A 26,215-nucleotide genomic window follows, 5' to 3' on the forward strand; every position below is an offset into this window, starting at 1 on the left:
AAAATTAAAAAAAAAAAAAAAAAATGACTATTCTCACTTTTGTTCTGCAGTTATCCACTTTTGCTTGATCTATCTTTCTTGTCTAATGTTCTTTTGATCTTTTGAAGATGGAATCAAAGCTCTAGCAAGAATAGAAGCCATCGGGGAGTTCCGATGAGAAACATTTGAATTTTTTCCGTCCTCGCATCATGTTCTTTTACAATCTCACAAACATTGTGTTTCTCAAGAATGGTACATAATTGACCTTTTTACTGAATCCTATGATTATTAGTGCTTGTTAGGTTTGGGAAAACTTAGTTCATGCTATCTGTCTCTACAAACTTGCTCTTAACCCGTACTTTCCTAGCATTTGTTGGAAATCTTTCAATCTTCAAATAAGCTTCCTAACTCCCTTTCTCCACAAGTTTCTCCCTTGTACTTCTTTCTCTTCGAGTCTAAGGTCACTCGTGCATATGCACGTGCATTTTTGCTAGTGTATATGTGTGTATTAATCTAAGGCTAGATATGGAACATCCCTAACCCCATATTGGATCTCGAACACAACCCAAACCACTACTGTTTCAAACCACTAACAGTAAGCGAATTGAGACAAAACAGTAAACAATAATGCAAGTGAACATCTTGATAGTTACAGCAATAACATGATCTTTTATATGCGAAGCACCAAATAATTTGATCTTTTCAAAAATTGACCAAAACCCAAATCAGATTTAAAAAACATATTCAGATGGGTCAACGATTTAGAGGTTTTTCAAAACTCTGAAAACTTAAATGATGAAAACAGAGGATCTTTCAAACTAATATGAAGGAGAACCCTTACCGGTAGGACAAATCAATCCCTCAGAAGATCATCTTCTACTTTAAATAGATGGAAGTTTAAATCAAGGAAAGAAAGCGGAAGGGTGGGCTTCAGTATTTAAGGAAAATATTCCAATCAATGCTTTTTTAAATTGTGGACACACAGGTACAGCTCAGGAAGCAGAGGCCAAAGCCATCAGGCAGGGACCTACATGAGGCAGCAGCCATGAAGGAAAGAAAAGGAGGAAGTATGGACTGACTTGCACTTAATGGTGGACTATCTAGGAGCAAAGAATGGGAAGAACTGACCATGGGATCTGTTTAGTACATCATTTCATATTAACTGTTTAAGACAGTCTTTTGAATCTGTAAAATGCTTTAAGAAAGAAACTTGGTAGGATATACTCACAAGATGGCCAATAAAGCAAGGTGTGAGAAGATAAATGCTTGGTGTAGTACTGATGAACTGTTTAACTCTCCTTTTGTAAGATGAATTTTTATTTGTCATCAAAAGAATTGTTAAAGGAATCTCATCAAAAATATTAATCAAAGTGAAAATAAGCGTAAATAGATGATTCCAACCACGTGCTTTTAGTTCTTTTATCTGACCAGAAAAGAGTCTAAAGTAGATATTTGCTCTTTTTCTTTTTAGGGTAATACTTAGCTTTGATGGTCAATATTTATTACTCCACAGTTTTTTAAATCCAACCAGACAGACGACGTGAGAAGAAAACAGAGATGGCTTAGTTTAGATGGTGAGAGTCCTTAACACCAGGGATTGTTCATTCTTTTGTACATTTAACTTGGGAATGCTTAATAATCCAACAGGAAGATAGGATTTCCATTAAAACAACCAATTCCTATATCTCAGAAGAAGCCAAACCCAACAATTTATAGGAAGAAATCTCAATTCCAAGTTGATAATGGGAATAGAAAAACTAAACTGAAAGATGCTACTCCCATGATGCATAAGTTACTCTAGATTATCAACAGCAAATCAGCACAAATCCCAGCTGTTTGGACCTACAACCCAAACTAAGCTTACATGAAATATGGGGAGTAATGCAGAATTCCAGCAAGAAGAGAAGAAGAGCCAGTGCGTATTAAAATAACAATGGCCGATAGTCTCACAATCCTTCATATTATTTTTCAATTAAAACTTGACATACAAGTAGGGAAAATGACAGCAATATTTAAGGAATTAACTGGAGGACACATGGGGTGAAGGACTATACCAGGAATATCTTAGCCAAAAATCTGAACCAAACATGAGAATTCCAAGAACAGCCCCACCCCTTCCCTTTTTTGCTTTAACAGTCACAGAGGGGAACGGGGAAGATGGACCAGACCATCAGGAACATAATGTGAAATTAAAATTTTCTTCAAGTAGAATAATTTTCCAAAGATGTATCAAAGGTTAGATCCATTGGTCATGGAACGTACTCACAGGCATATACTGTGCCTGTTACTGGCATCTGATGGCTTCCTCATGTCACTCTAGCATGTGTATTTAGAAATTAATAAATGTATTATAATTATTAATATATCGATTAATGGTGTTGATGATACTGTCTACAAATTTTTTTTTTTGGGCTTCTTTCACATGTTCCAGCAGTAAGAGAACTTCCTCATCTTCAGCAGGAAACTCCGGAAGTTTTCTGCCTGACCAAAAGTAAATTATTGCCTCTGCTACATATTCCCTTGAGGTTGTCAAATGTAAGAAGAAAAAAGCTATGCTTACCAGTTACCGATAAGCTTCTCCATTTGATGATACCGCTCCAACTCATACTGAATAACTAATGAGATTGCAACCCCAGATCTTCCTGCACGAGCAGTTCTACCCACACGATGAATAATCCTGCATCCCGTTTTTGGTATTCAGCAATTGAAGAAAATCCAACTACTGAAACAAAGACTACAAATATGCTACAACTTTGGTCTGTTTGGAAGCAAGAATTCTTCATGCCACAACTCACAAAGCAGTTGGTTAACCCTCACAGATTTGTGGGCCAACCAACTTCTCTGAAAGAGCTAAGGAAAGAAGCTGATAACAGTAATTGGACCTATCCAGAATGGGGGAAAAAGAGGACGATAACCTCACCTTGGAATCGGTAGGAATATCATAGGTGATCAGTAATAACTACATCCACAGAAGAAATATCAAGCCCTCTACTTGCCACATCGATGCACATCAACATTCTTCTCCAGCCTTGAACTTGTTCAATGCTCCAAGTCATATTAGCATTTGCATATGATTATTACATCATAAAATCAGAATAAAAATAATTCCAAATGGTAGTTGCAAAAGTGCATAACAAATTAGTGTTCTGTTAATGTCAAAGGTCATAAATCAGCCACACCCAGATACAGAGGCATTATTTCATTTTATTTTATTTTTTATTTTTTTATTTTTTTTGGGGGGGGGGGGAAGGAGATAATTATGACTCGCCAAATAGATATGGTTGCAGGACAAAGAGAGGTGCCGACATTGAATGCCAAGCTATCTAAATCAAAATGGTATTGAAAGGTTCAAAAGCAAATCTTCTGCAATTTACATGAGAAATTATAACATGTTAAAAAAAAATTTACTTCCTACTTTTAGGAGGTAAGATATGATGTAAAATGTCATTGTAGAAGTTTCCAATACCTGTTCGCCATTGTTCATAATTTCTTAATTTTCTTCACAACAAACAAGAGGAAACCTCAGATACTCAAAATTTGCCAGAACGGGGAGACCTAGGATGTAGAAGAACATAACATGAGTGATTCGTCAGATTTGGATTCTTATATATCCACTCATGTGGTACTTCATCATAGCCAAGCCAGTATCATTCTCTGTCTAATGGTGCCCAAGAAGATGGTCCTTGTGAAGAGAACCCTCTAGAGGCTCACACGATTTTGAGATATGTTCTATTATGTCCAATTCACTGAGTTTTACTGAAAAACTAACCAGTCAGTAATCGCAACTGACATTGCTTCAATGAGATCCATAGTTTCGTACAGCCAAGATTACAAATTCAACCTCCCGCTTGTGACCAGAACTGCCTTGGCTTCCTCCATTGATCCTCCCCTTTTGCACCAATTCTTCATCAGAACAGAGCATCCCCAGATTCTGCTTGCTTATTCCCTCAAACCCCAGAAACCTTGATGTCTCTTCAAATATCTCAGATTTCTCTTGAGCCGATTCCAATTTTTTTGCAAGATTTTCCATTGGTTTCAATCAGTTTCCGATTTTAGCTTGTTCCCTTCATGCTTTTCTTTTTCCCTGAGATTTCTCATTGATATTGTGAGATCAAAACTACTCATTTCTGATCAATAACAATACCATATCCCACCAAGTAAACAGCTAAAAGAACAAATGAATTGCTACATTAGAACTGTCCTTTCACAAATCTTTCTCATGAATTTAATAAATAAAAAAATGTCAGTCCAAGGAATTACTCAAACCAATCCAATCTAACAAATGATGGTGTCACTGACAGAATGAAATCTCAGTTGGCAGAGAATGCCACAACACTTGATGGAGTTGCCAGTTCCAGAAGAATCTCCATATGGGACATTGACTGTCCAAAAGCCAGTCAATAGGACTATTCTTTCAGCTCAGTAGCTTGACTACCAATAATCACAACAAGAACATTTGCCTCTACTGAAATGGTGGAACCGATAAGGATCTCGCAGAATAATATCCCTATTGACAGCTCCACTAACAAACTTGTAAACAGAATGACAATCACCACAAACACGTAGATTCTTGAAAATTCTGATGGGCAAACATGCTGGCATATTAATCAAGCCAAATGCAAGGGCCAGCTTCTCACTGTGGTTCCAAAGATTGTGCAGTTTCTGCTCTTCATCTGTGTCATGCAACGCAAAGCTTGTATCGGGGACATAACCTGCTTCTTTGATCATATTCAAAATCTCCTTCAACTTGGCATAAATCTGCCTGGCCTGTGGGTGAGACCGGTCTCCAATACCAAATGAACTCACCTTGTCTTTCACTTTAATCCAACTACAAGCAGGTTTCTTCTTAATGTTATGCGCTTTCATTTTCCTTCTGACATTCTCTACATCGTCCCACCTCCCACTAATTGCACATACATTTGACAGAAGAACATAAGCCGAGTCATCTGATGGGTTCAACTTCAGAAGATTTTCAGCAGCTATTCTCCCAAGCTCCAAATTACGATGAGTTCTACATGCAGCTAACAGACTCCGCCAAACAAGGTCATTGGGTGGCACTGGCATTTCCTTAATAAACCTTTCAGCATCATGAAGCCTCCCCGATCGCCCAAGGAGATCGATTATACATACACAATGCTCTATTCCAGGCAGGACCCCAAATTCTGAAGTCATTGAAGCAAAGTAAGCCAGTCCCTCATCTACAAGACCCCCATGGCTGCATGCAGCGAGAAGCGCAACAAAAGTAACATGGTCTGGATTTGGTCCCCATTCAAGCATTTCATGGAAAGCTTCTCTGGCTCTTTCAAAATGCCCATGTCTGCCAAAACCGGATATTAATATGTTCCATGATAATCGTGATCGGTTGATTGCTTTGGGAAGTATTTTCAGTAGATCGCCCATTTCCCCACATTTTCCATACATATCCATTGCTGCATTTGTAACATGGAGATTTGATTCAAACCCAAGTTTAATTACCAGGTCATGAAGTTGTTGTCCTTCCTCCAATAATGCTAAGTTAGCACTAGCAGAAAGGCCTCCAGAGAAGCTGAATTGATCTAATGTCAATCCAGCATGTAGCATTTCCACAAAAAGTTTTAGAGCTTCCTCTCCATGACCATGATGTGCATTTGCAGCAATCATTGCATTCCATGCAACAACATTTTTATTCTGCAGTCCACTGAAGATGAAGTTGCTTGAATCTAGATCACCACAGTTGGCATACATTGTAATAAGAGCATTCTTCACATAATCATCTGCTTCGAATCTTGTTATAACCATATGGGCATGGAATGGCATCCCGTATTTCAATAAATGATCAGGAGCTGACAAAGCACCCAGAACATTTACCATGGTGATATAATTTGCAGGCATGCCATCTTTTCTCATCAAGTTAAAAGCCTTTATTGCCTCATGAGCTACTTCATTCTCTGCATGACCACCTATGAGTGCATTCCATGTGATAACATCGCGCTGGGGCATTGAATGGACTACTAGTTCAGCTATCCTAATTGCACCACACTTTCCATACATGGTGACTAATGCATTACCTACAAGCAAATTCTCATGGAGTACCTCTCGGATTATAAGCGCATGAACAGTCTTTCCCATGATCAGAGCCTCAATACTTGAACATGCAGCTAAAGCACTAGCAAAAGTTACGTGATTTATTATTTTCTTATTCCTAAACATTTCTGCCAAGAGATTCAGGGCACCTCGGAACTCCCCATCTTGCGCATAGCAAGCCATCATTGAATTCCATGAAATCAAATCCCTTTCCGGCATCTCTAAGAACAACAGCTCTGCATCTTTAGGTCTTCCAGACTCAGTATACAAGGTGACGAGAGTATTGCAAACGCATATAATTGAATTCATGCCAAGTTTAACAGTGACACCATGAATACCTTTGCCCCAACTCAGATTATCAACAGAACTACAAGCTGAAATCATACTGGATACTGTTGTAGAATTGGGTTTCACATTAGCATGCCGCATCTGATGGAAACATCTAAGTGATTTCTCGCAGAATCCATTCTGTGAATATGCAGATATCATCGAATTCCATGATATTGTATCACGTTCTTCCATTCGATCAAAGACATAGCACGCACTCTCCACAGATCCAAAACTACCAAACATGTATATAAGGGAGTTTGCCACAGACACATTAGACTCCAATCCGGAAACCAGAACATGCACAAGAACCTGAAGGCCTAACAATTCATCCTCAATCAAAGCACATGAACTAATTAACGTCGTGAAAGAGTTCTGATTGCAACTGACTCCATCACGCCTCATTTTCTGGTAAATCTTCACAGCATTCTCTGGATCTCCATTGTTCGAATAAGCTACCATTAAGGAAGTCCAAGAAACTACATTCCGATCAGGCATCTCCTCAAAAACCCTCTGAGCATTAGAAGTTGAACCATACGTACCGTAGAAGTGCAGAAGTGATGTACCCACAAACACATCATGCAATAATCCAATTTTTAAAACAAAACCATGGATTTGAATTCCTTGGCAGACCATCGATGTCGACTTGTTGCAAGCAGTTATCAGACTGGCAAGTACAAATTTATTTATATTAACGCTTTTGTCCCGCATTTCGCAGAATAATCCAATTGCTTCCAGATGCAAACCCTCTCTTACATAACCTGAAATCATAGTATTCCATGAAGCTTCATTTCTTCGAGGCATTTGATCGAACACCAAACGAGCAGTATCTACCCTTCCCAGTTTTGAATACATGTTAATCAACGTGTTTGAGTTGATTAGGCTGAGAAGGGTTGAATACTTAACACAATGGGCATGTAAAGCTCTCCCAGTGATCAAACTGGTGATTTCTGAGAAACCCTTTTGGGGAAAAGCAAAAATTTCAGGGTTTGGGTGGTAGGAAAGGAATTGGATCCCATGGTTTGTGGGTTTTTTGGCTCCACGTTGGGTTGAGTTTGGTGGCTTTTCAGGAAGGGTATGGATGGGGAGTGAGACAGTGGAGACAGCTGGCCTGAATTTGAAAGCAGTGAGTTTCTTGCCATACATAACCTACTCTGGTCGCTATAACAGATATTTCTAAGGTTCTTTCCAGGTTCCTCGGTGTCAGAATTTTAAAAGTCATCAAGACTTCAAGAATACAGAACTAACGTTCATGTTCCAGAGTACCAAGTGAATGGGGCAACTCAACAATCTGATCGCACGTAAGAATGCACCAAGTGAAGGGACGTGAGCAAGTCAACAATCTATATATTCTACCTATTAAGATTTGGAATTATGTAGTCGACTAATTTGAATATTGAAAATAAAAAGAGTAATTAAAGAAAGTATTTTTTTTTCCCCTTTTGGTAGGGGGATTAACCGAGCATCAGATATAATTTATGTTTTCTCAAATAAGAGAAATGGAGAATTACTTTGATTTTTAGCACCCAATCTTTTTATCTAATGTTTTTAATTATGCCTTTTTAGTGTTTTTAAATGGTGGGTGGCAGTGGGTGGCCGACGTTTTTCATGCTAATATGAGTACTGCTTACCAACTTTGAAAGCAAATGGAGATTTGCAATCGGTTTACTTTGCCTTCTTCTTTTTGAATCTATTTCCAACATAAAGTTTGGGTCTTTTTTTTTTTTTTTTTTTTTTTTTTTTTTATGATGAAGCGATTCTCTCTTTAATTACCTCTTACTAATTTGACAAAAGGTTTTTCAGATCTTTGACAATAATAAAAGATGAGAGTTAATAACGAAACTCACTACTTCAATATCCCAATCATATTGTCAAACCATGGTGGATCTCCACTTTGCTTGATCAAGAACTTTGCAATAGAGCCTACATTTTCTTCATCCATAGATAAAAGAATTAAGAATGACGATAGAAATTAAACATCACCAATGGTGAAATAATTCTTCTTTTCTCCACCAGTGAGGGAAACTAAATCCATGTTTTTATGTCCAAATTTGTACTTTTGAGTTCGGAATACAAAATTCAGAGATGTAACACCAAGTGGTGTCCCAAATCACAGAATTTTGAAGGGTTCCAGTTGACAAGTGTGATCTTATCAATATACAGCTCCATTTAGGTAAGACCCATCTTTGAAATACAGTTCTCTAAAATTATAATTGTCAAGCCAATTGCCAAGTGAAGGTGGCAGTAATGTGTTTCTGGATTATAAGGCCTTACTAAAGCAGACCATCATACATGCCTGATCATTTTGATAAGATTATCATGCTTCTCACCTCGAGTATCAACCTTGGATTTAAAGCAGCTTCTTCCATCGAAGAATCAAACACAAACTTACCTCTCCATGATTCATTCGTTCTCTCTTCAGAAAAAATAGACAACAAAGAACGTCCTTTCATAGCAAGTGCTTCCCCAGCATCTTCCCAATTTTCGTCACAGCATCGACATCCTGGGTCCATTCCATTTCATTTCTTCCAATGAAATGCCAATGGAGGCATGCCAAAATTCTGATTGAGTAAGATGCTGTAGTTCTTGGTGGCCTGAAAATGACCAGGATAGCCATCTTGCATCACACACGGAGGACTGTAAAGAAAAAGTAGGAATGGAGCCTAACAACATTCTCATATGCATTATGAGTTGTATCAAATAAATGCAGACAAGGACATAACAGAATGGAGGAATCTTATAATGGCCAATCACCTCCACCACCCCCCCCCCCCCCCCCAAAAAAAAAAAAAAAAAGTCATTTAATTCTGAATTGACTTGTGTTCGAGGACAAAACTCATTACAAAAGCTGAACCAACCAATTTGAAATGGAACGTTTAGATATCCAAAGCAGCCTTTAGAGGCTATTGAAATATCGTCTGTCATTCACCCCCCAAAAAAAATTTAAAAAATATCGCCTGTTGGCAAAGTTCACAATATTCCGTTTTATGAGCTATCAGCATCTATATCATAATTTTTTTTTTTTTTTTTTTTTGGGGAGTAAAGTGTACCCGATATAATCAACAAAATAAGATATAAAAACACAAGGTAGAAAAGATACTGCAGCATTACAACTTTAAAGTTAGTTCAACCCCAGTTACCAAAATGAAAGTCTAATAAGATTGCACTTTATCCTAATTGGAAAAGCCATCAAAAGGCGCTTGAATAGTCATCTGAACAAGTCTCTGCCTGCAAAACATATGAATATTCAATCTCTGTGTCTGAACGTCAATAGTAATACTGACCAACAAAATCTCTAATATTTAACAGTGCATGCATATGATTTACAAAACAATGAAGACTACAGATTATCCAAAATCATACAACCTCATTCCACTGTCTCCTTCATTGATCTTTGACAATAAAACAAAGTGATACGTCAGTATTCTGTTCTCACCTTGCAAGGAAATAGGAGGTCAAAAAATCACAAGGAAAGCCACAGCTCTGTTTACTCTTAATTAGAAATTCAACACTAAATTCAACTGCATAACCGAATATGTATACAAGCAGTTCGTGAGATCCCACTGTATAAGATTAAGGAAGTTGAGACCTAGTTGAGCAACTGAAAATCTATGACCCACCCCGATTCAACCCAATCCTTGTCGACCAACTCGGAAAGAAGAAAAACCATCAACATTCAAGTTAGGACTGAGTTTAACTGATAACAAAGTCATCCCATTTTCTCTTCCCTTGTGAACCAATGAGGCAATCAGCTATGCGGAATGCAACCCTAAACAGCCAAAACAAACTTTACTTCATTGGCTCTTAGCTCCCCCTTCTTTCTGAACTTTGCCTTCACCTGAGAAGATGTTACAAAATTAATTGATTAGTAATGCTCTATTGCAAAATCGAGATATCCCAGTTCAAACTCTACACTTTAGCAAACAACAATGGGCATAAATATCTTGAAAAAACATGTTTATATAGATTACCAGTTTCAGTGTGCACCACCGCTACAGAGACCTAGCTTTAGTTGTTCCTGGGGTGGCACACTGTTACTGAGGAAGCTTGCAATGCAGCTTGTGTTGCTAAGACCCCAACTCCCCGAGAATCCATCCCAAATTCATTTCTTAATTCTCCTGTATAATAAAAAGCATGGTAAAAGTATTCAACATATATTTGGAGCATTTGAAGCAACCACAGAAACAATACAAAAAATAAGCATATTGCTACAATGAGCATTTCACACAACTATTCTTGTACCTTGGCGATGGTTTGAAGAAGTTCCTTGCACGTTTGAGGGGGATTGTGTTGCATGGCGTTTCTGAGACTTGCTACGTTCTGGGTTAAGAGGCTGCAAGGAATACAAACAAGATCCCTTAGGATTATATATGATACATTGAAGTCCGCACATATATAACTTAAAGAGTATGCAAGAAAAAATATGCTGACATAACTACTCAAAATCACAGACCAAGGGGCATGTCCTCAGGTTATGACCAAGTGCGTCACAGTTCCCACACTTGTTGTGGTTATCGACTTGGTCGTACCATGCTTTGGATTTTGAGGTGGTTGGTGTTGTGGCCTTGCCAGACTTGTCACGTTGTGGGTTTGGAGGCTGCCACAAACACAAACAAAAAAAAGAATATTAGGATAATTTATGATACAATGATACAATGAGGCGGGCACACATATAAAACTAAAGGTTATGTAAGACAATGCAGATTGTAAAGCACCCAAAACCACAGACCAAGGGGCATGTCCTCAGGTTATGACCAAGTCCATCACAGTTCCCACACTTGTTGCGGTTCTTTGCTTGGTCATACCATGCTTTGGGCGTTGAGTTGGCTGGCCACGTTGCAGGTTTCCAAGACTTCAAGCGTTGTGGGTTTAGAGGCTGCAACAAATCCAAACAAAAATAAGAATTCAGATTGTCCATTATCTAATACAACAACAACAACAACAAACTAAGCCTTATCCCAACTTGTCCATTATTTAATGAGGTACACAAATATAAAAATAACGATTATGCAAGACAACTAAAGATTGGACTACTCAAAATCACAGACCAAGGGGCATGTCCTCAGGTTATGACCAAGTTCGTCACAGTTCCCACACTTGTTGCGGTTCTTGGATGCATGTCGATCATACAATACTTTAGGATTGGAGGAGGTTGGCCAGCCTTTTGTCTTTGCCAGATCAGAGAAACTGTTATAATCAAAATTTATAAATCTAATACTCTCTTGCTGGCTATTTGGTGCACCCCCTTGATTTGCATCAGGGTCAGCATTGGACCTCACTTCAATACGAGAACATCTCTGAATGGCTTCTTTTAGGCAATCGACTGCAACATTGCATCTCTCTTTTGACTCTTTAGCAATATGAACGAGTACGTCAAAGGTACGCTGTAAATACCACAGGCTTGGAACCAGTTCATGATTATGTTCCTCAATAAACTTTGTGACAACCCAACCACTAGGGCATTTTTTAATCTGCATGGCAGCTTTGCAGCCCATCCTTGCTGTATCCTGATACTGGACCTCCTTATCTCTGTAACCCCTGTAAATATCATCTCTCAACCCCTCCTTAACACAAGTAAATACTCGATTGACAGCCTCCCCCTGGATGCCATCCTTACGAGCACGGTCCACTTGCAACTTCTTTACACCAAAGCCTTTTGTCCTTGCATATGCATTGTAAAATTTGTAAGCCTCATTCTCACTCTTGAACGCCGTACCAACAACAGGTACCTTACTGGATCTCTCACTCGCTCCATTATCTGCACCATCAGACCCATCCTCAAATCCCGAAAGATCTGCAATATCCATAACAACAAATTTGCATAAATATCCTTCCAATCTCTTGTCACATTCACAGGAGAAGTACATAGCAATGTTAGCCAGAAAAGATGAATTGTTCTAATGAAGACAACTGCAACAGCAAGGCTTACCCAACATTTCCATTCACATGGAATATAAACGAAAAGTATTATAGTTGAATTTGTCACCAGTACCTATATACAGCCCTGCGATTGAAGTCTTTGCGTTAGTTACTCAATTCTACAATATATATATATTTTTTGGGTCTCAAGAACCAACAAAAATTTTGTCAGCATAAATCCTTATTTTATACCATGTTTTTTGTAGATGATAAACTCATATTATGCATTCAACTGATTGTTAAGGTTACAAAAAAGCTTATCAATTTTATAGAATTAAAATATCCAACCACAGGTAACTGTCACATAGTAACTGTCACATAATCCAACTGAGAAAGTAAATGGATGAAATCAAATGCACATCTCTGGATACATAGGCTGGTTATCCTCTCATTAATATTTTTCTTTGACTGCTAAAGGTAGGCACTGATACTCCATACAGTAATGATATAAGAAGACCATAGACTTTATAGAGTATTTTAAGTGCTCTGATGAATTAGATCAAGCATTCTTCCCTACAAATGACATGAGTAGTTCCATCATCTAGATTAAAGAGATGATCTTTGCTTCCCACATTGCATGCCAGGGCCATAATTAATACTTCAGCAACAAAAATCAGCATCCATAATATTATGACAACAGAAGAGGACCTTAGAAATATGCTGAGCCCAATCCCAACAACTAAGAGAGGAAGACACCGTTAAATTTTAATAAAATAGGACCAAACTTGAAATGTGGAGACATGCAGGGGGAGTCAGAACTCTTGAGTTTCTAGGTAAAAAAAGAGCAGCCAAGTCAGTAGCGCACACACACTCACACAAACTATTGAGTTCCCTAGGAAAAATCAAGAATCAACTCAAAGTGACATAAAAACACTGCACTATGACAGTCAGCTAAGAAAGGAAGACATCGTTATGCATGAATTCTTCAGAGTAACAATAAGAACACAAAACACAATCTTTCCCAATTCAAGTTCTACTGTTCTACAACATGGTTTTTCTAGCTAGTAAACAAAGAAAAAGGGAAAAATAAAGTAGATAATACAAGAGAGGTTTCAAAAAAGATCATATTTTTTGGCGGAAATGCACAAATAGATGCCAGTCTATGCCAGTCTATGTGCCATTTTGAGAGAGGTAAAGACTTCAGTGCATAAACCTTAATGAGAGTACAAAATCTCCATTGAATAGAAGCTGAAACGAGAAAATAACCTATTTAACTTCTTACCTCCACTTATGATCATGGACCACTGCTACAACTCCTATCAACAATGTAGAGGACTTGAATTTACTCTCCGCTTCTATAGTTTACTTCACAGAACAGTTTCAGAGAGAGAGATGGAGAAAAAATATGAGGATAAAACGAGAGATATGAGGAAAATGGTCGCCGGCCGGAGAAGGGTTAGGGTTAGGGATCGGCGACGACGGAGATATGGGTTTCGCTGTCGCGATCAGAGAAGAAAGGAAGGGAACTGAGGGGACGATGGGAGTGGGACTATACTCCCTCCTCGCGTCCCTAAGATTCTAAAATCCATAACTTTATTGGTGGTCGTAAAGAATAAAGAATTAAATTAGTAACGGCAAGGATTGCATGATCTTGAAAACGAACGGCTGATATCTCTCCGTGCCGGAAAGCCTTCCGGGGTTGGTGTTACTTTTTTTTTTTCCCTTATTATTTTTAAATTGAATGCGATGGAAAGTAGTTTTCGACGAAGACGATTGGTGAAGGTGAATCAAGTAGAGAGGAGTCAATGTCTCAGTGACATACGTACGTCCCACTTGATTCTCCCATGAGTTTGTTGCTCATGGTTTTACTTCATAGCCGGCACTTCCGAAACGTATCCGATATTTTTTCCTTCGAAGATACTGATACTGTTGGTTTTTTTTTTTTTTTTAAATAATAATATTATCATTAACTACTTATCACTTGGAAGAACACGAATTAATCTTTCATAGAACACCTCACGTTATATTTAAAAAAGAAAGAAAAAAAAATAAAAGCCTCACATTCATTAAATTTTAGTCTAAAATAAGCAAAAAGAAAGTGACTCAAATTCTGATTTAAAGGTTTTAGAGAAAAGAATGCTACTAGCCTACTACTTGCATGATCCCTATACTAGCATGGGAGTCAATGAGGGGCACATGTGGGTAGAATCAGATCCTCTCAGGTGCGCCAACCCCTCTAGCGCACATTGGATGGCTGACAGCACAAGCACACACATCCCAATTGCCTACGAACCATCTGAGGTATGCCAGAGGGACTACTACATTTGAGAGGATTTCATTCTTACACTGATACAAAAACAAGGGAGTGAGATTTTTGGATTTCACAAGGGTGGAGGCATCATTTCACAACAATTTGTGGTTGGACTTAAGGGCCATAGAAGTAGGGAGCAATCATTTCCCCAAAGTTTTATTAGTAAAAGGAAAAGGGCTATGCACGCCACCCACATGTTGTAATCTTTCTCTTCTTCCTCTTTGGAAAGACTTCTTTGCCCTCCTACGTCTAACCCTTTATTTGTCCATACGATTAACTTACCAAAAGCTGACGACATGCCCAATCCTTGCCTTAAAGGTTATTTTGTTCTCATTCCTTTAATCAATGCATTTAAGATCATGGGGTTGCAATGGGAATTTAAAGGGAAGGAAAGTGAAATTTTCATACTTTAAAAAGAAATGTTTGTAGTCACTATCCCATATGATTGTATAAACTACTTAATTTTTTTAATCATATTTAGTAATAATGTATTTTACATGTAATTTTTATTTTACATATTCTAGTAAAAGATTTTGTATGCCAAGTAAAGTGAAATTTTATAACCAAATATGAAATGATTTGAAGTTAATGTTAAAGTCACATAAGTAATGATTACATATATTTCTTTAAGTATCAAAATTTCACTTCCCTTCCCTTTTGTTCCCCTTTCAACCAAACATAGCCTTTATAGAATGTTCTTGGGCTTGAGCTTGAGCTCTAGCTCGAGTGCTTGGGCTTTACCTATAAATGATTTAGAGGGCTCGGCCCGCCCTGCTTATACCCGTAGGTTCATATATGGTCTTTGCTTACCCAAGAGCCAAGAGCCAAGAGTGAGAGATTGGCATCAACTATAACTCATCTTTTGTGGCAAAATGCAAAATGGTAATAATAAGGGAAGTTTGCGTTCCTGCACGTGTCAAACCCTGTATTCATATCCATCATGGTCTTCCTTGACGAGAGTGATGAGAAAATGAAATTCAATAATCACTTGGAGGACTCAATAATCCTCCTTCATAATGGGCAAATGTCCTATATGGGTGCCCTTAGATTACTTTCTATTTGCCAATGGTTCTTTCTTGTGGTTGGTTTCCTTATTGTAGACTAGTTGTTCTTACTTCTGTAACTAATTAATTATAAGGTAGAGACTACAAGGGGGGAGGCTCTATTGTGATTTTGTCCACTTCCCAAGAGTACCTACAATAATAAACCATTGAAAAACTAGAACTTTAAACTTTAAACTTTAAAATCATATCTCATCCATGACATAAAAATTAATGTGTTCTTGGTGGTCTTTATACAGGAGTACAGGACTGTGACCAGTTATGACATCAACATTTGGATGGCCAATTTAAATTACTTCTACCAAACCTACTTTTTCTGATTAATCATGTTACTATGTGGCTTGTCTAGTTGTCTTCTAGTTTGAGACTAGATCCTATCAGCGATTAAAATTTCCTAATAACCTAATTGAGAGTTGCTGAACTGAAGGGCCAATCTTTCATAGCCTTGACCTGAAATCTTACAAAATAACTGGACATAAGATATATATGCAAAGCCGACTCCAGATAGTAATACAGAACACAAATATAATGGCCCTGCACTAGGGTAGGGATGAAATAAAAACAAACACCCTACCCCGACTTCCTAAAAGAGACTAACAAGCTTTCCTTGGCATTGCAGAAACTAACAAACTGAGAAAGTAAAAGAGAAATATATACACAAGAGACTAATATCGCTTTCCAAGAATAATGCCTATGATCACTGATACCAATGCTACTCCCATGATGAACTTTAAGGTCATGATAGGAGAAACCTCATGGATTTCAGTATGAAGGCCGGAAGAAGACGTTGCTTGAGGAGAGATTGTTTCTGTTCTTTTCTTACTTTTTCTTTTTGATGGAGTTGACACAGTTGATCCAAGGTCTCTTGATTTCACCTCCAGTCCATCCTTCAACGCAGTTGGACCTCCTAGATCACCCTGCAATATACATGTGTGTATATATATATACATATATATATATATATATATATAAGAAACATGAATATTCAGATTAAGAACTAATACAGAATAAGGCCATGAAGCACGGATTCTTGCACGAACGCAGTTAAAAGAAATTATCTCACTTGAGTGAAGTATATCCAATGTAACAAATCCACTTTTAGTACTCACTACTCATCAATCAAAACCTCTCCAGACACTATCTTCTGATAACATTAGAAAAAACTAAGAAACAAATATCTAGAAACAAACTACAGGGACATTGATTATGAGTAGGATACATTATGCAACTATTGATACTAACCTTTAAAAATGAGTAGTGAAGCAATAAGATTTTCTTTAGATGGGTATCAAGAAAATGGTGGAAGATTGGTATGAAAGGATGACTGAACTATGGAAGTAGGAGTTCCTTTTAGTCAAAGATTTTACATGTAAAGTTAATCAAATGAGACCTGAATGTTCCAATTTATGCGATTTCCAAAAGATTTTAACTATCTTCTCCAATTGTAGCCAAAGAGGCACACAAAAATAAGAATATCCACAATGTTCTTACCATGAAACACCAACATATAAATATAGCATGAAAAGTTTAATTCTTTGTTCTAATTTTAGGACTTAGGCAGTTGTTTACACCTTTATATTCAGCATTCTGTAAGCCTAATAAACTAGAACTCGGTCGTAATTATACTGACCTGATCCTTGGCATTGCTACTTGCAAACTTCAGCTTGTTTTCAAGTTCGCCAATCTTCTTTTCTAACTCAATAGTTTGACTAGATCTATTCTTCAAATTATCCAATTCTGCACTGACAAGAGCGAGCTTTTTCTCTTCCTCATCCTGCAAGATTTATTAAGGATTAATACAAAGTTCTTAAGAGAAGTTCTGACAGGGAGAAATATTTTTGATAAAGAAAAATGAGAATGGATGTGGTCTTGAAATTCTAATGACATTATGAGAGGCTGAATGGAAGACACCAACCAAGTTGGCCAAAAAAGATTGCATGCTTGTGTTGAATTTGTGGTACGTGTTTACTTGGAAAAGACAATAATTTTGACACGAAGTAAGTATTCAGAAATAAATAGCTGACCTTTTCTTTTATTTTTTCACCGGCAAGCTGCAGTTGCTTCTCGAGTTCTTCAACTAGCTTTTCCAAAAGTATGATTTGTTGGCTCTTTGTCTCAAGCTCCTCGAGTGAATGCTTGACAGAAGATTCTTGTTCGAGCTCTTTCCTAGATACAACTTTTATCTGTTCAATCGGAAATTCCTAGTTAAGCACATCTCCTCAATAGTTCAACAAGCATTTTCCAATTTATTCTTTCAGACATTAGGGTAGTTCTTTGTAACTGATGCATAAGTATCAAAACCTTTCATGCATACTGTGCATTTCAGATTAGTCGCCTCAAAGATTAGCACCAACACAGCGCTCTTGTAAATCATCATATCTAACATTTACATGCAAAAAATAGAACACAAGTAGGGTCCAAACAGGGAAGAATAATTTGACCAGCCTACACAAAAGGCTTACATTTTTTTTCTGAAAAAAAAAAAAAATAAAAGAAAATGTAATCAAGGGATAACCTGTTCATCAATGGCCGAGTGTGCGAGATCCAATTCCTTCTGAAGTTGCAGTACTTGTTCGCCTAGAGCATCTCTATCCTGGATCTTGAGTACATGCTCATCTAATTTGTTAGTGAGTGCAGCCTCTTTTTCAGCAGCCACCACTTTAACTTTTTCAACCTACATCAGTTCCAAATGCAATTTGAGATCATTCAAATTTAATTGATACAAAGACATGGATTCTGCATGTTTGCAGAACACCTTCACTTCTTAACACTGACTGCGGTACCTCTTCTTTCAGTTGACTCTCAGTCAACATCAATTGTTGTTCAAGTTCAGTGACCCGAGTTTGCAACAGAGATTTCTCAGTAAGTGTGGCTTTAAGACTTTCCAGCTCTCCATAAAAGGTAACTTCCCTTGCCTTCTGTTCCCTCAGTTGCTCTTCTAGTTGGACTATCACTGTTTGAACTTCTTTTCTTGCACCTTGGTGTGTTTCATTAAGCAGGTTATTCTCTTCCATAAGTGAAGATATCTACAAAAGAGGGTCTTTCTTATATTAGAGAACTGGAGAATAAAAAAACATGATAAAATATTTTACCAATAAGCCTACATATTAATCAATCATCATAGAAGGTAAATAAAATCTCATAGCATTATAAAAAAAAATGGTGCTTCCATGGTGATTACCTAAGCCCAAGCCTAAATATTACCCAATCATCATAGAATGTAAATGGGATATCATAGAGTTAAAAAAAATGGTGCTTCCATGGTGATTACCTGAGAATCTAGGCTTTGCCTCTCAGCTGTGAGCTGTTTTGTCAAATCTTCCATTGCCTTCTTTGAATATTGTAACTGTTCAAGAGTTTCATCTTTCTCGAGAAGGATTGATGATAGCATTGTTTGTAGATCATTCATTTTGGATTCACAGGCTGTAAGTTCCTGGGTAAGTTTCATATTTGCCTCGACTAGATCTTTGCGCTCTTTCTCAAATTGACCAGCTTTAGATTTTGTTTTTTCAAAAGCGTTTTCCAGAACCGTTAATTTCAGTAAAGCTTCTTCTAACTCGAGTTTTCGAGTTTCTGCAACAGCAAATGCTTCATGAGTCTGTTCTTCATAGTTTCTTACTTGGGTTTCAAAAGCATTCAGCTTCTCATTTAAGGCTTTTGCTTCTGAATCTTTCTGAGTGAATCTCTCAATGGCTCCTTGTAACTGCATTTCAGCCTCCTTGATTCGGGATTCAGTGGTAGATTGAACTTCCAAGGCTCTTGACTGTTGATTTTTCATTTCAGTTAAGCTATTCATGTGTGAAGCCAGTTGTTGAGCAGTTACTTCCTTCTCATCACAAGCAGAACTTAACAGTTCTTGAAGCTTATTAATCTTGTTTTTGAGCTGTAAGTTAGTCTCAGCTAACAGTTCATTCTCTGAGAAAGACTGGGCAGCTTTATCTTCTGCTTCCAAGACCTTTCTTTTGAGATCATCAATGGTGCTTTCCAGAGCTGATAGTTTCATCAGACTCTTGTCCAAATCAACCTTCAAAGAGGCTGATCTTTCAGCTGCTTCAGCTGCTTGTGCTTCATAAAAGTTGGATTGATCTTCAAGACTCCTCAGTTTTTCATACAAGGATTTAGCCTCAGAATCTCTGCTGGTGAAGTTTGCTATTGCTTCCTGAAGCTTTAGCTCGGAATTCCTGGCTAGAGATTTATTTATTGACTCCATCTCTGAGTTTCTTGACCTACCCTGCTCTATTACTATTCCTTGTTCCTCTAACAGCTCTTCAGCAGATTTAAGCTTCTCCAGTATCTCACTCTCTCTAATTCCAGAAGCCTTACAATCTTGCTCTATGCTCTCCAGTTCCTCTAGTGTAAGTTTCAGTTCATTTTTCAAGACTCCTAGCATATTTTCAGCTTCCAAAATTTTATTGCTGGAACTATTCAATTCATCTTCAAACTTCTTCTTCTCTTCAGTAATTACACCCAAGCATTCATTTAATTCCCTTTCTTTCTCGGTCGCTGCTTGCATTGCATTTTCAAGGCTTAATGCTTTTTCTTGCAAAGCCTCTACTTCTACTGCAAGTTCAGAAGCCTTCTGGGAGAATTGTTTGGATTCTGATTCAGAATTTCCACTTTTTGCTTCTAATGTGCTTATCTGTTCTTCAAGTTCGTGTACTCTGTGGTTCGCTGCTTGTAGCAGAAACTCCAAATCACCCACTTTTTTGCCAGCATCCTTCACTTTGTAATGAGACATCTGGATCAGCTCTTCCAATTCAAGGCTGCGTTGATGGGTCTTATTGGCTCGGCCTTCATGCTCAGCACATCTCTCTGTGACATCCTTCAGTTCTAGTTCAAGCTCTGAGTTTCTCAAAGATGATTGGTTCAAAACTGACTCCAATTGGGTTATCTTACCTTCGTCCTCTTGCATTTGGTTCTTCAACTGTGCCTTCTCTTCCTCAGCCGCTCCTAACATAGCACCGAGCTCAGATGTTTTCTCAGAGAATTCTTTAAGTTCTCTGTCAGCATTGCTACTTTTTAGTTCAGCCATTGTCATCTGTTGCTCAAACTCAGTATTCTTCTGTTCTGATGCTATCAGCCGCATCTCAATCTCTCTAAGATGTGACTTTGCTTCTTCTACTGCTGCATTTGATGCTCGGATGATATCCTCAAGTTCCATGTTCCTTTGCGTAACAGTAGCAGCAGCTACTCCAGATTCTTGATGGGACTCTTCAAGAGACTTCAACTTCTGTTCCAGCTCTGCATTACTAGAAAAGGCTAGACTTAGAAGAGAATCTGCTTTGCAGAAATTTTCATCTGATAACTTCAACTTGGTCTCAAGATCAATACACAGATCCTTCATTTGCATTACTGTACTGTTAAGATTGGCTAGAACTGCTTCTAGAGCATCTTTCTCTCCATTCACTTTAGCCAATTCTTCCTGAACAGTTGGGAGCTGAGTCCACTGGTTTTTGAAGCCATCTTCGACCATTTTTCTCATTTCCATTTCCTCATGCAGTTTCAATTTGATTTCTTTCAACTCAGCAACTTTTGCCTGAAGATCTTCCTTGGTCGAGGAGAACATATTCTCTAGAGCCATTATATCTTCCTTCACCTGTGCTTCTGATGTCTTGTTTAGATCCAATTCTTTGCACAGTTCATTTATGATAGCTTCCTTGGAAGAAAGCCTCTGCTCCAGATCCAGCTGTTGTTCTTGAGAAAGCATCAAGTCCCCTTCAACTACAGAGAGCTGTACTGCAGTGTTCTTTAGTTCTTCTTCAACATGCTGACTTTTCGCAATCTTGTTGTAGAGGCCCTTAAGTTCTTCTTGTAGAGAAGCCATTTGATCTTCCATCTCTCTTGCACTCAGTTTTGCTACTTCAAGCAGCCCCTCAAACTCTAAAGCCCTTTTTGTCTCAGAATCAGCATGTGAACCACTCTGCCTACTCAGCTCCTCAAATTTCTGTGCCTCACCTGCCAAGGATTGCAGCTCTTCCTCTAACTGCTGCATCTTCTTTTTTGAGCTCTCAAGCTCTACCGTGAGCACTTCCAATGCTTCTTTTGCATTGGTCAAGCCCTTTTGCTTTTCTTCATGCACTTGCAATGCCTCTTGGAGAGTGTTGAGCTGTGAATGGTACTTTTGCTCTACTTGTATAATCTGCTCTTGCAATCTTATCTGACCAAGTTCAAGCTCTTCACAGTGCTGCACACTTTCTTCGAGCTTTTCCTTTGAAAGTCGAACCTCCTCCTTCAGCCTAGCATTTTCAGATTCAGAATGTTTCAATTCTCCAATCACTTTTTCCAATTCAAACTCAATTTCTTTAACCTTCTCTTGGGATTCTAACAAATCTCTACTAGCCATTGAATTGCTTGAGCTTCTTTCCATGACTGTTGGTTTATCTCCCACTGCTGCTGCTTCAGTTGAATGGGAACTGTCTTTTAACTCTAATCCTTCCTTCTCCACTTTTATGAATTCTCCACCTAGAGAAGCTTCTTCTTCTTCCTTGTTTCCTTTTACCTCTTTCTCTAACGACCCCTTTGCTAGCATCTCTTCTTCACTTCTTTCCACCTGCAATTTAGAATCATTAGAGCTAGCAATCACCAAATGATGGGTAATATATTGTTTTCTGACTAAATTATGAACATTTTCCACTTATTCTTTTAAATAAAAAAAGTTAACAAAGCTATGTCAAAAAATTTCACACATTGAAACGTCCATAGATATAATGTCAAGATTTCATCTCTGAAGGTTGCAATAAGACTTAAATCTTTTGGAACAAGAAGATGCCAATGTTAGAAATATCAAGTAAAGCCACTTCTGTATTTTCAGTACTTCTGCAATTTTTTTCTGTACTTGTTCCTTGAAGAGGTTAGTGGTGTAACTTTGCATATTCCAAAAGGTTTCATATATTAGTCATAACTTCTAGTTTTACGATGTTCTAACAATAGTAATAGTGATTTCTCTCTTTAAAATGACCCTTAAAATAAGCATCATGCACACAGAGATGCTTAAACAGACTTCATCACTTGGTCATCCGTCATTTGTTGAACTATTCATGCCCTCTTAACTTTGAGGTGTTGGTCTTTGCCAACTGAGCAACCCCTTGGGGTGGTACAATAGTGATCATCCTCATTCCTCCATGCATCAAGGCAAATGAACAGATTGCACTTTCATCACTCGTTTTGGGTTAAAACCACCGGACTGGATCCTTTGGTCTATGAGATTGATTCCGGAGACTGAAGCTCCACAGTCCACACTGACCAAGAAAGACTGTATACATGTATCCTATCAGTCCAGAGACGAAAGGTTCCAACCCAATGGACAAGTAGTTTGACCTCCAATGTGACAATTACTAACAGACTCATATTAATTTCACCCTTCACTAAGCATATTAATTATAACGTAGGGGCATTAATTTCAGAGAGTCCCAGTACCATGATCCAGTGCTGCACAGTAACACCTGAGTTCGCCCGTTGCAGTACCTGAACCACCACCACCATCAAACCGACGTGAAATCCCGATCTACTGGGTCCTACCACCCTCGGCTTATATCATTAGAAAAAAAGAACAGACCAAAGGGAGCAGAGCATGCGATCATTTCATCCTAATTAATTTAAAGTCAAGAAAATTAAACTGAGAAAACAAAGCAACCAATTAAGATTACCTTAACTTGCACATCGCCCTCGGCCGGGCTCTCGGCCACCTTCGTCTGGACTTCTGGACTTGCTTGGACTTCCTCTTCCATGGCTATCTCGCTTTCTAGAAAGGAAAAAAACCACTTCGTATTGCAAGTAAACGTACGTTCTTCTCAAGCCTGGGAAACCATTATAGACGTTTAACTATAGAATCGCATTACACAAGGCATGAAGGCAACAACAACGTAGAATAAGTAGTGATAGGATACGCTGCTCAATCATCCGGTCATACGAGTCAATATCCAATATCCAACGACCAGGTGATTACACAACCAGCTGATCCGTTTTCGAATATAGAATATATTGGTACACACGCCACCCACAAGAATGAATCCGCTAGCTGCTCGTGCGTTCACCGTGAACATTCAACATTTATTCCACTTTCTACCATTACATTGGCGGAGTGGAGTAATTTAGAAAAAAAAAAAAGTGTTGAATGTCACCCGTACGACCAGTTATTGCAGCGCATCCAATCTCAGCCTATTGAGGGTATCACTTCATCAGGATGAACTCGTACTCACAAATTTCGCTGGGCGTTCTTATACAGAAATTAAGGGGGCGGCCCTAACCTTCCAAACAAACCAATAACGGCTGACCCAAATTGAGTATAATAGACCGTCAGTTTTGGATTGGGCCCGAAGTCCCTTTCAGCCTTACCTAACCCACCAGTGCATGTGTGGACCAGCCTGAGCCGTCCAAAGAACTCTACCGAGTGGTGGCCTACTGGAATCTGGGTGGACCACTTATACAAAATAATATGAAACCATTTTTTAACCCTCAAGGTCCAAGTGGTGCACTTTTTCTGGTTGATCCAGATCGTCCAATTAGTGGCTCCATGTACATCAACATAACAGAAACCTAAATTGCTAGCCATTCGATTCATATGATAAAGATCATTCGATCAAAACTGGTATCTGCGAATGTGCTCATGAGGCCCACTCATTGAACGACCCAAATGAAACACCTGTTCACCACCCCGTAACCATAAACTATCAAGTGGCAAACATGCAAGAGTATCAGAACATCAAATATTCATTAAAATTGAATATTTTTTTCTCTCAATCCTCTTTAGGATCCCAATTAGACTGTTAATATCATCCATTCCAAATTTCCCGTGACCTCACGCACACTGTATTCTCTCTCACTCTCAGTCTCTCTTCTGTTTTTCGCTCAATACTCATTAGGTTCCTTAGGTATGTATATGATGAATCCAGGATTCAGATCCATCAAATAAAGAGGTCCCACTAGAATTCTCACATAATCAAACGCAAGAACATGACTCTAACAAATGAAAAATAGACGCCTAAGGTATGGTTGAAATTGTTAGTAGATACTATAGATGAGTGAAACCCAGAAGCATGGAATCTAACGTACTAGGTCCCTACGACTCTACCTTTATATATATGCTCATTTCCATTCATCATTTATTAGTAATAACCATTAGGAAATCACTCGAAATATCGCTTTCTTTTCCCCTTTAAAATTTGTCTTTAGGAAAGCGAAAGACTATATCTGAGAAAGACTAGCAAGTAACCCCAATAACGAGTTCACTGTGAATTGTGATTAAGATCTGAAGAACACTAAAATTGATATTAAAAAAAAATATAATGACTAGTAAATCTAGTAATTAAAATCTTTTGGGTGATAACAATTAATTAAGTTACTATTAGTACAAGTAACACTTGCAAGAGCAATGCATCGCACCAGAGTGACAGAGAGTAGTTCAATAGCCTAAGATCTAAGCATTCATATATAAATTACGTCGCTAACAATAAAATAATAGACGAACAAGAAAAAATCATTTATTTCTTGAAAGAAGATTCGATCCATCATAAAAAATAACAAAACTCAATGGAGGAATTAAAAAAATGTTTCAGAAAACAGAGCACAGAAAAGTTTCGAGGTAAATTCCTTCCAACAAAGATTTTCGTAACCAAATAAACATATTTTCATAATTAAAATATATCCGAAGTAACAGAATCGGTAAGGCGCAAAACAGATCGACAATCAGAAATTTAATTTATTTATTTAAATAAAAAAAAAAAAAGGGAGCTTTCTCCGGTTTCATTAAATCGATCGAAGATACACAAACACACAGGATGACTTTAACTAGGACAATTTTGAAGAAGAAACAACACTTATTCGACTTCTGAATTGTCAATATTGTGAAAATAGATTCCGATCAGGATGGACTCCAAAAGAATTAAAAAGCAGATTTCATGTTGCACAGAAACAGACACTCGATTAGAATAGGGAAAATGAAAAGGAGTGAAGGATGAAGAATCTCATCAAACCTCACTGCAGTCGATCAAAACGACGAACTAAGACTGTTTCAGTCCAGGTTTTCCACAATCAGATACAATAATTCCGACTTCAAGCAGTAGACACAGTTGCAGAATCGCTTTGGAGTAGCTTATAGATTCCTTGAAGAGGAAAAAGACAATCGCGTATAAGATAAGAGCCTAAGAGGGAATAGAAAAAGCAAAAGCAAAAGCAAAAAGACATGGAAAGCAGAATAATAATAAGGAGAAGAGATCGATCAAAAATGGTTGCCTGTTGATCGAAAGACGAAACTCTGTGATTGTTTCTCCTTTCTACAGACGTATCGATGTGCTTGATGACTGACGAGAGAGAGAGAGAGAGAGAGAGAGAGAGAGATAAAATAAAAGATTCTTCGTTTAAGTAAGGAATGGTGTCAAGTGGACCTAGGGGTGTCAATTCCTAAACCGAACCGGTAAAACCGGTCGCACCGAACCGATAATAACTCGGACTGAATCGAACCAAAGCCTTATTGGTTCGGTTCGGTTTCGAGTATTGTAACCCCAAAGCCAAACCGAACCGCACCGAAAACCGGATGAATCCGAAACCAAACCAAAACCGGCTCAAAACCCGGACCGAAACCGAAATCAAACCGGTAAGAAACCGAAACACTCCAAAA

General features: G+C 38.1%; 3 protein-coding genes across 9 annotated transcripts; all 3 read right to left on the minus strand.

Annotated features, from left to right (window-relative positions):
* Window positions 1–3,411: 3,411 nt before the first annotated feature.
* On the minus strand, window positions 3,412–8,094 carry LOC122080790 (pentatricopeptide repeat-containing protein At3g24000, mitochondrial). The gene has a single exon (XM_042647641.1). The coding sequence runs from the start codon at window positions 7,513–7,515 to the stop codon at window positions 4,411–4,413; it is 3,105 nt and encodes a 1,034-aa protein (XP_042503575.1). The 5' UTR covers window positions 7,516–8,094; the 3' UTR covers window positions 3,412–4,410.
* Window positions 8,095–9,716: 1,622 nt separating this feature from the next.
* Window positions 9,717–13,798, minus strand: LOC122080872. 4 transcript variants are annotated; one of them, XM_042647745.1, is made up of 8 exons: window positions 13,511–13,793; window positions 12,299–12,373; window positions 11,418–12,163; window positions 11,099–11,245; window positions 10,823–10,966; window positions 10,612–10,702; window positions 10,341–10,487; window positions 9,717–10,207 (listed from the first exon to the last, which is right to left on the minus strand). In XM_042647745.1, exons 2-7 carry the CDS (start codon window positions 12,309–12,311, stop codon window positions 10,378–10,380), a joined length of 1,251 nt encoding a protein of 416 aa, XP_042503679.1. In that variant the 5' UTR covers window positions 12,312–12,373; window positions 13,511–13,793; the 3' UTR covers window positions 9,717–10,207; window positions 10,341–10,377. The 4 variants fall into 4 exon arrangements, with proteins under 4 accessions (XP_042503679.1, XP_042503678.1, XP_042503681.1 ...); XM_042647744.1 differs by lacking the exon at window positions 12,299–12,373 and having other exon boundaries at window positions 13,511–13,794; XM_042647747.1 differs by lacking the exons at window positions 11,099–11,245; window positions 12,299–12,373 and having other exon boundaries at window positions 13,511–13,798.
* A 2,219-nt stretch (window positions 13,799–16,017) lies between these two features.
* Window positions 16,018–25,909, minus strand: LOC122081778 (coiled-coil domain-containing protein 18-like). Of its 4 annotated transcripts, XM_042649048.1 has the most exons (9): window positions 25,572–25,904; window positions 23,247–23,396; window positions 23,017–23,064; window positions 18,872–22,150; window positions 18,384–18,626; window positions 18,116–18,274; window positions 17,625–17,783; window positions 17,231–17,374; window positions 16,018–16,517 (listed from the first exon to the last, which is right to left on the minus strand). In XM_042649048.1, exons 2-9 carry the CDS (start codon window positions 23,325–23,327, stop codon window positions 16,266–16,268), a joined length of 4,365 nt encoding a protein of 1,454 aa, XP_042504982.1. In that variant the 5' UTR covers window positions 23,328–23,396; window positions 25,572–25,904; the 3' UTR covers window positions 16,018–16,265. The 4 variants fall into 4 exon arrangements, with proteins under 4 accessions (XP_042504982.1, XP_042504985.1, XP_042504983.1 ...); XM_042649051.1 differs by lacking the exon at window positions 23,017–23,064; XM_042649049.1 differs by lacking the exon at window positions 25,572–25,904 and having other exon boundaries at window positions 23,247–24,815.
* Between the last annotated feature and the right edge of the window lie 306 nt (window positions 25,910–26,215).

This window comes from Macadamia integrifolia, chromosome 6 (genome assembly GCF_013358625.1).
Source record: "Macadamia integrifolia cultivar HAES 741 chromosome 6, SCU_Mint_v3, whole genome shotgun sequence".
Classification (NCBI taxonomy): domain Eukaryota; kingdom Viridiplantae; phylum Streptophyta; class Magnoliopsida; order Proteales; family Proteaceae; genus Macadamia; species Macadamia integrifolia.